Source organism: Physella acuta, unplaced genomic scaffold (genome assembly GCF_028476545.2).
Source record: "Physella acuta isolate Inbredline_101_S28 unplaced genomic scaffold, ASM2847654v3 ptg001863l, whole genome shotgun sequence".
NCBI classification, from domain to species: Eukaryota; Metazoa; Mollusca; class Gastropoda; family Physidae; genus Physella; species Physella acuta.
In genome coordinates, this window is record NW_026733369.1 from 92,991 (window position 1) to 102,693 (window position 9,703).

At 37.2% G+C, this 9,703-nt stretch overlaps 1 protein-coding gene across 1 annotated transcript; it reads left to right on the forward strand.

Moving 5' to 3' along the window:
* The first annotated feature begins 4,977 nt into the window (after positions 1–4,977).
* On the forward strand, positions 4,978–9,409 carry LOC131930868 (small ribosomal subunit protein mS40). Its single transcript, XM_059287530.1, has 6 exons — positions 4,978–5,090; positions 7,560–7,725; positions 8,023–8,117; positions 8,401–8,472; positions 8,611–8,737; positions 9,150–9,409. The coding sequence occupies exons 1-6, from the start codon at positions 5,001–5,003 to the stop codon at positions 9,206–9,208; spliced, it is 609 nt and encodes a 202-aa protein (XP_059143513.1). The 5' UTR covers positions 4,978–5,000; the 3' UTR covers positions 9,209–9,409.
* Positions 9,410–9,703: the final 294 nt, after the last annotated feature.

Sequence of the window (9,703 nt, forward strand, 5' to 3'; positions counted from 1 at the left end):
AGAAAGTCTACCGCCCCCCCCCGCCCCCAAAAATTTCAAGTGCCCCCCCCCCCGGAAAAAAGTCTGGAAGAAACACTTGTCACGCTCGTAGGGGGATCCGTAATTTTGTGACGGTGTGTGATGAGGGGGGGGGGGGGGAGGGTTCCTGATGGTGTGACTTCACACTTTGGCATTATATGAAGCGATGTCAGAAAACGAATTTTAACTATTATTTCGCGTTTTAAAAACTGTTTTAATAAATTGTAAAATGAATTGATTTTTTGAAAATTATCGTATTTTATGAAAAATTCAACTGCAATTTTGAGGGGGTTGTAGGCTGAGGTGTGACGGACGTCATTGGGGGGGGGGGGGGGGGGGGGGGGGGTCCTGGGTTTTTGTGACGGAGGGGACGAGGGGGGAGGTAAAAATCGTCAAAAAAGCGTGACGTCATTTATGGGTGACCCCTTTGGGCCTAAAAGTAGTAAAAAGCAAAGGTTGTACATTTTTGAAAGCTGGTCTGTAGGCCTATATATTTTGTGTTTTATAGTTTCTTTTTCTATAAACTTTAAATTAGGACAGGATGTCGAAGAGAAACAATTATCTATAGCACAAACCACAATTAGAACCTATAACCCGCACTTTGCAAGCAGTATAGCTAGCTACTGTGGGATATTGCCTTTCTTATTTGTTTTAATTTGGTTGGGTGGAGGGGCTATATGCGAGAGTGAGAGAGATTATATATATATATATATATATATATATATATATATATATATATATATATATATATATATATATATATATATACACACACACACACTAACTGCATACCCGTGCTCCGCCACGGTAAATCTTTTTTAAATGTACCAACTTGGGAACAGAACAAAACTAAACACAACACAAACGAAGGGAAAAAAACAACTACAAAACAAACACAACACTCATAACATAAACACAATTTAAATGCAATCATAAACGCATAGTGCTCACAGTCTAGTCCGTGGCGCCGAGCGCCGGCGGACGCGCCTGACTCGGTGAATGACTATAAAACCCCTAGCTTGTCCGCAAACCGAAAAATAAGATAATAATTAGTAAACAGTACGTTCAGTGTATAAAATAAATAAAAGGTAGTATTTAAAAATATCCATGTTTTACCTACCATATTGCACTTTATAAATTCATGCATTTTTTATCAGTACTTTTTAAAATTTACAATAAAGTTTCATGAATAAAACCATTGCGCACCTAATGAACGTGATGACTTTAAGTAATAGTGGGGAATAGTTGATTAAAAATTATAATTAGTAAACAGTACGTTCAGTGAATAAAATAAATAAAAGAGCCTTTTATCAATCAATGACATATGTCCTCGGGCGCCGACCTTAGGGGGCGCCAAAATGGGTTGGAAAAATTAAATTGAAAGGTTGGGTGCAAATCGAAAGTTTGAGGGGGGGGGGTGCAAATCGAGATCTTGAGGGGGGGGGGGTGCAAATCGAAAAGTTTGTCCCCGGTCGCTACGCCTCTGTAAACATACCCTACTCCTTCACTTATAATAAGACACTGCGATGCAGGTAAAAAGCACGACATGAAAGGTGTTTACTTTTATGGTTCCAAAATCTATAGCGATGACGGACTGATACACTATCTAGCCGCTTATATTACAGATGTTATTATGTTATTAAAATGTATCCACTTTTTCAAGGAATCTAAACGAAAATGATATTTGACATTGATCCGTTTAACTTGTGTTAGCTATTTGCGTGTATTTAATATTTTCTTTACGTTATGCGAAAGAATAAAAACAGTGGCAACTATAAAATAAATTTATGTCGTTATATAAACAAACCCTGCTCTATCATAATATATATATATATATATATATATATATATATATATATATATATATATATATATTATATAATATATATATAATATATATAATATATACGAGCCGACCCGCGGCATATCATACGCCGCTATTTAGTTGTTTTATTTTCTACTTTTCAGTAATTCATAATTTGTGAATTCGACAGTACCAATGCTGTCACTGAAAATATTTACTTCAAAACACTATCAGTAGGTCGTTAAGGACGATACTACCCCCACCCTCCTTTCCCCCAACCCCTACCCTACACCCCCCCTTCGTGAAAGCAGCCTCCTCTTAGTTACCTCCCCTAAGTTTAAAATCGTTTCAAACTAAATTATCTGCCCCTAATAGCCGTCACTAAACCCGGCTCTACGAATGTAAACATTTAGCGTGAACCACAGCTCACCAGAACATGTAGGGGTGGGGAGGTAGGGAGCGCACTTACAGCTTGTTTTCTAGCGTCTCCAAGTAGAGAATTATATATATATATATATATATATATATATATATATATATATATATATATATATATATATATATATATATATATATATATATATATATATATATATATATATATATATATATTGTTTGGCGCATTTTTCTGTTTGCGCTTTTTTTTCTGTGTGCATTTTTCTGTCTGCGCAAATTTCTGTTTGCGCTTTTTTCCGTTGGGCATCTTTCTGGTCACCGTTTTTTTCCCCCACCATTATCATTTTCCAATACCCGTTTTTATTGTAACAGTTCATCCCTGATTCGATGTGTATTCTAAACTAATGACACAGTCATGCAGCAAAGAAAGAGATGAACATTTGATTGCTTCTTTCTTACCCCCCCCCCCCCCCCCCGTTCCCCAATACTCACAAATCAGACTATTGTGAAACCACTACTAAATAAAGTATTGCTCCAGTCCACGGTATAGTCCGGTGACTGTTAATGTTTTTTAGGGACTTCTTATAATCCACCCAGGCCCATACTATGTTCGAGATTGTACGAATTTTTAAAAATGGACCAAACTAATTTAACTTGCACCAGTCACAAACTACCCTCGAAATTACTCAGATAGGTTTAATATTTTCTGACGATTCAATTAAAAAAAAAATCTAACGTGCTCCGTGACTGTTAGGACATAATAAAATAATATACAGCATCGAATGCTTATTCTACAGAATTAGTTTGATCAAGTGGACCACCGCAGCGTTATGTGCTGCATCTGTTACTATCCAGCGAGTGGCTTTAAATGGACCACTAATCCCTAGCTTCAGAGTTTCTTCCAGGCATCTCTTCGGGGGGGGGGGGGGGGGGGGGGGGGGGGGGGGGGGGGGAGGCGAAATAAAATTTATATAATTTATATAGAAAATATATACTTTTAACAGTGTCCGCCCCCCCCCCCGAAGAAAGTGGGTTCCCCTCCAGTCCAACGTTTGGCTCGCGATGTTTTCATGTTCTCTCGGGGCCTGTGGGTTCCCGTCCAGTCCAACGCTTGGCTCGCGATGTTTTCATGTTCTCTCAGGGCCTGTGGGTTCCCCGTCCAGTCCAACGTTTGGCTCGCGATGTTTTTCATGTTCTCTCGGGGCGAGTGGGTGCCCCTCAAGTCCAACGTTTAGCTCGCGATGTTTTCATGTTCTCTCGGGGCGAGTGGGTTCCCGTCCAGTCCAACGTTTGGATCGCGATGTTTTCATGTTCTCTCGGGGCCTGTGGGGTTCCACTCCAGTCCAACGTTTGGCTCGCGATGTTTTCATGTTCTCTCAGGGTCTGTGGGTTCCACTCCAGTCCAACGTTTGGCTCGCGATGTTTTCATGTTCTCTCGGGGCCTGTGGGTTCCCGTCCCAGTCCAACTTAGCTCGCGATGTTTTCATGTTCTCTCGGGGTCTGTGTGTTCCCCTCAAGTCAAAACGTTTGGCTCGCGATGTTTCATGTTCTCTCGGGGTCTGTGGGTTCCACCCCAGTCCAACGCTTGGCTCGCGATGTTTTCATGTTCTCTCGGGGTCTGTGGGTTCCACTCCAGTCCAACGTTTGGCTTATTCGAGTTGCTTCCCGCTCCAACAGTGATATAACATATAATGATCAGTGGCGTAGCTAGGATTTTTTGGCCCCTATGCAAAAAGTTGTTAGTTGGGCCCCTCAGAGGCGTAGCGACCCTTCCCGGCGACCGGGGACAAACTTTCGATTTGCACCCCCCCCCCCTCAGAATTTCGATTTGCACCCCCCCCCCCCTCAGACTTTCAATTTGCACACCCCCCCTCAAACTTTTGAAAAAGGGCCCCTATGCCTTGCTTACGCTAGCTTTACGGTAGCTACGCCACTGATTATGATCTTAAATCTGCGTTGCATGTGCGTAACAAATCATTAACCATTATATAATACTAGAAGTTTTAGTAGATCCTAGCAAGGGCGAGTTTTAATGACACTAAATAAGCCTTGTCGGTAAAATTCAGTTTAAAAATAAATAAAGTGTTGAATGTGAAACTTTCTCCCCCCCCCCCCCCCCCCCACACACACATTCATCACACCAAAAATCTCATACTCCATAAGTGCGTTTTCACTAATTGACGATCATTTAAATAGTGTTAAAATATACCTAGATCAATATAGTATACTGCCTAGTTTTCTCCTCTTTTGCTATTGTCTAGGCCGAGACTTACTTAAAAATTAACGTTTGACGGCTAATGAATTATCTAATTAGATTGCAATATAGTTATTAATGTGTTTATATTTATATTTGAAAGGCACCTCTGCCATCCCACTCATTCAACATCAGCTCCACATAAATAACCATGTTCAGTGTTTCTTTCAGGCATCTTTTCGGGGTTGCCCCCACCCTCTCCCCCACCCGAAGCACGTCTACCGACCCCCTCCTTATTGAAATAGAAATATATAGAAAATTTATACTTTTACCAGTGTCCGCCCCTTCCCCCGAAAAGTTAGCCGCCCCCACCCCCTCAAGAGGAAAAGTCTGAAAGAAACACCGAAACACTGACCATAATGCTTGCATATATTTTTTCTCGTCTTTTTGTTTTTAAGAACTAGCCTTCAAAGGGCATTCTGCTTTACACTAGGAAGCAAACCCCTCCCATTCTCACTCGTAGCACATCAGCCATTAAGTCAGATCGTCATTAACATTAACATTTGTGAAAAATGTTAAACCACTTTAATGTTAAATGCGAAACTTTCTATTAATCGAGTAAACAAAATGGCAGCCTCCTTGAAGCGAATAACCCAAGCATTAGCTTTTAAAATAAACGTAAACAACCTATTTTATTGTTAAAATATTGCAATATTTAATTAATTAAATATGAGAATTTGAGTTAAATATTTATCGTGCTAATGAATGGTCTACAACTGACTAGATCTAGATCTAGCTTAATACATAATACGAAGTGTCTACTCGGAATAAGATTTTTCGGCAAAAGATACTAAGATAGTTCTGCGAATAATAGGCCTAGTTATTTTTTTTTAGTTAAGTTACTAATAGATCTACTAACTACTAGATCTAGAACTAGATTTATATTATTATTATAACTAGATCTACTACACAAGTTACTTACTTTTTAACTTTTAAGTTACTACTTAGATTCTAGGTAAAACTCCATTTCAGCGTATTTTATTCTCCGTTGCTTGTTTACCTCCAGTTGAGCGTATTTTATTATAACAACCGAAACACACCAAAACATTAGGAAAACACGATTTATTTTTTGTATTGTATTTCTGTTTTCACAAATGAATAAAATGAATGTTTAAAAAACACGACTTATTTATTTGTATTGTATTTTTGTTTTAACAAATGAATAAAAAACAACAAAGAGACTGATTGAAGTGCTTTGTTTGTTGGTTACAAAAATAGAGATGCACACTTTGTACAATTAAGTGTTCCAATTTCAACTAAACTGAATAAAAGTATTAAAAGGCACAATGATGCTGCCGAAAGTGGGCCGAGGGGGGGGGGGTGGAATTTGGTGAGGGATGGCTTGGAGTGTTAGAGAAAGTGTGACAACTCACGTTGTCATTTTAAAAAAAAATAATGTTAGAGGTCGTCCATAAATGACGTCACACTCGTAGGGGGAGGGGGGGAATTTTGTGACGGTGTGTGATGAGGGGGGGGGGGGGTTCAGATGGTGCTACGTCATTTTTGGGGGGGGGGGGTCTTGCTTTTTGTGACGACACGCTTTTTTTACGATTTTTACCTCCCGCCTCCCCTCTGTTACACGTCGTCACAAAAAGTCAGACCCCCCCCCCCTAAAATGACGTCACACTTCAGCCTACAACCCCCCCCCCCCCCCCTCAAAATTTATGTTGAATTTTTCATAAAACATCGATAATTTTTCCAAAATCTTGTCAGAACTCTGTCAACATAGAGTATTTTGATCAATTCAATATTACAATTTATTAAAACCGTTTTCTAAAACGTGAAATAACGGCTAAAACTTGTTTTTCTAACATTGCTTTTTTATAATGCAAAAAAGGGACGTCACACCATCTGAAACCCCACCCCCTCCCCCTCATCACACACCGTCACAAAATTGCTGACCCTTCTCTCCCTTACGAGTGTGACGTCATTTATGGACGACCCCACATCAATTTTTTTTAAAAGTCAGAAATTTACTCATACAAAAAAGGGAAGGATGGTAGATTTACTATGAATTTAAATAACCTACAACTCTATAGTAAAATATTTTTTTCAGTTTTAGCAAAACTGTCAAATTAAAAAACACAGAGTTTGTACATTTATTGCATAAATACAAAAATATAAAACAGAATGATTAACACTAACAGTGTATCAGTTTCACCATGAGACAAATGCCTTTTTTTTAAAAAAATACAATACAAATAAACAAGTCGTGTTTTTTTAAATATTCATTTTTATTTATTTGCTAAAACAAAAATACAATACAAAAAATAAATCGTGTTTTCCTAATGTTTTGGTGTGTTTCGGTTGTTATAATAAAATACGCTCAACTGGAGGTAAACAAGCAACGGAGAATAAAATACGCTGAAATGGAGTTTTACCTAGATTCTATTCTAGTACTTACTTGTCTTACTACCTTAGTAACTCCTTAGGGCTTAGGGTTAGGCCTTAGTTAGTACTAGATCTAGTTAGTTAGTTAGGCCTAAGTAAAACTCCATTTTACATTTAGATTTTAGCGTATTTTATTCCCCACTTCACGTCTACCTCCAGTTGAGCATATTTTATTATAAACACAACCAAAGCACACACAAAAAACACTGTTAAAATTATATAATATATTATATATATATTTTCTATAGAAATTACATTTCGTTTTGGTGGGGAGGGGGGGGGGGAAAGAAGGGTTAGGCCAGTGTTTCTTCCAGACTTTCTACAGCTAGGCCACTCCATCCCTAATTTATATTTTAAAGTTAATTAAACTTGGTCATATATTTACTGCTCATAACTCCTGCTACTGAGCCTGCTAGAATCTTTGTCCTGTGCCAATTTCTCAATATGACTCCAAGTGTAACCCATCTTTGTGATGATAGCCTTAAGGCTGCATTAACAAGTGATTCTTGGTCGACTTCTTTTGTACTTTCTTATTGAATTCCTCCTTAGGGGTCATCCATTTATGACGTCCACAATTTTTTTTTTGGATTTTGGACCCCCCCCCCCCCCCCTTGTCCACAAAAGTCCACTTAATTCCCTTTTAAAAGTCCACACATGTCTGAAAAGGTTAATATTTAATGCTTATTTTCTTTTCAGTACTCCTTAAATGCACAAACATGGAGCAGACATTTTGTAGCAACTCACAGACTTTGTAATGAAGAAAGTGTAAATGACAATGAGGAACCTAAAAAAAAAGAATCCACTAAAATAGCCCGGCCCATCATTGATGTGGAGACTAGCATTAAATATGTGAACAGTGAAGGTAACCACAATGACATACTTTTGGTGGTTTTTTTTTTTTGTTTAAAGTATCAACATGTACTTTTTAAATAATCATTTTAAAAATTAATACTGTATTAGTATTTTTTAAAATAAACTGTTTTTTTGTAGGAGTTATGTATTCTTCTGTTTAGCCTATAGAAACAGACATAACCATTATTTATATTCCAGTTGAGGATGGGTTTTTTTTTAAATTGAAAAAAAAAAAAAAAACAACTCTGAGTAGGCCTATATAGTGTTACTTAAACAACAGCTTAACATAAACTGATTTATTTTTCAGCTTTTGTTAAAGGTTATGGAGATAAGCCTGTGTGGTTTCATTACAGGAGAAATCATAAAGGTCAAATTCCCCCAAGAACCAGAAAGAATTGCATTGTAAGTTGTCACCACCATCAATGTACACATTTATTTATAAGCTGGAATAGTACTATTTTTGGCTTATTGAAAGTAGTTTGCAATGGCTTAGGGTGGTATTCGCTAGCTGAGTATGCTTTATGTAACTATGACATTCTGGACATTTTCTTTACTCAGGTTTTAATTCTATCAGAGAGACACCTTAACAAATTTTACATTAGTTTTCCATTTTCTGATTACATTTAATCATGTAGTTTTGTATATTTTTGTGTCATTTTTAAGTTTTTTACTTGTATTTTTAAAGAGAAATGGTCACATAGACACAGCAAGTCCCTGTCCTATTTGTCGAGATGAATATCTTGTATTAGATTCCAAAGTAAGTGAATTCCTCCAAATCTGTTTAAGTAGCCCATAAGAGACATATAGCTGTTATTAAAATCACATTTTTTTGATAAACGAATTAAGATAAAAAAAAAACACCATTTAAAGTATTTGTCCTTTTGATTTAACTCAGAACTCTAAGCTGCTGGAGCAGTTCATATCACCTTACACAGGAGAAATTTTGGATTCCCGGCAAACTGGCTTGTGTCAAAAACAGCATAAAAAATTGTTGGTTGAAATATTGAAGGCTTGGGATCGAGGTATGTTGGTCAAATTCGGATTCATAACCTTCACTCACAATGGTACTGAGTGTAAATTCCCATTATCATGTTGGTCATGGTCTATAAAGGGACGGAGTGGTCTAGCGGTAGAGAGCTGGACTGCTAACCTGTATGTCTCGAGTTCGAATCCGGGTTCAAATCAGTAGCCCGTCCCTGAGTCCACCCAACTCTGATGGGTACCTAACTCACATTGGGGAAAGTAAAGGCGGCTGGGCATAGTGCTGACCACACTATCTCTTCATATGCCGAGGTCACAGAAACAAGTGAACTCTACTTCACTTGCCCCATAGACCGTCAGGTTTAAAAGGGAAACTTTACTTTTACACAGTCTATAAACTCAAAATGTTAAATTAAGTCCTGTTTAAACAGATCTATATTTGTCTTGTTTCAGGTGAAGTTGAAGCAACTATTCCCTTCCGTACATATAACTATGATGATTACAAGAGCTGAAACATTTATTAAAATTTTATTTACAATTAAATCTGTGTACTATAAATCAAATAATTAATAAAATATAAAACAAAAGCTAAATTGATTAACAGTTGCATTTGTTTTTAATCAACTATTTAAAAATGTGATGATATTGTGATATTTGACACTGCCATGATTTTTACATATAAATTTTAACTTTTCATGTGCAAACTCACAACATTCTGGCAACAACACCCCATGAAGACATAAATAAACATAAGAAATAAAAGTTTTAAATACACCAACGCTGAAATGCTTTATTTCTTGAAAATTACAAATTAATACATTAGACAATTGAATATACAAAAAAAACGAGCCATCAGACGCTGAATTTATCAATTCTAAAATAAGTTACATCAAGAAAACAATGTAAAATAAAACTCTGGCAGCTACTGAGGCACTCAGCGTTTAGTAAGTTCAGTTTTTTGTAAGTAGAGTTAATACTATTTAAAACTTATAAAACTTGGTGTTGGA

Bases quoted from the DNA above. Each gene is read 5' to 3' on its own strand.
- LOC131930868 (XM_059287530.1), top strand. From the start codon at position 5,001: ATGTTAAATGCGAAACTTTCTATTAATCGAGTAAACAAAATGGCAGCC. The intron at 8,118-8,400 runs GTAAGTTGTCAC...GTATTTTTAAAG, and splicing joins GAACCAGAAAGAATTGCATT to AGAAATGGTCACATAGACAC. The intron at 8,473-8,610 runs GTAAGTGAATTC...GATTTAACTCAG, and splicing joins ATCTTGTATTAGATTCCAAA to AACTCTAAGCTGCTGGAGCA.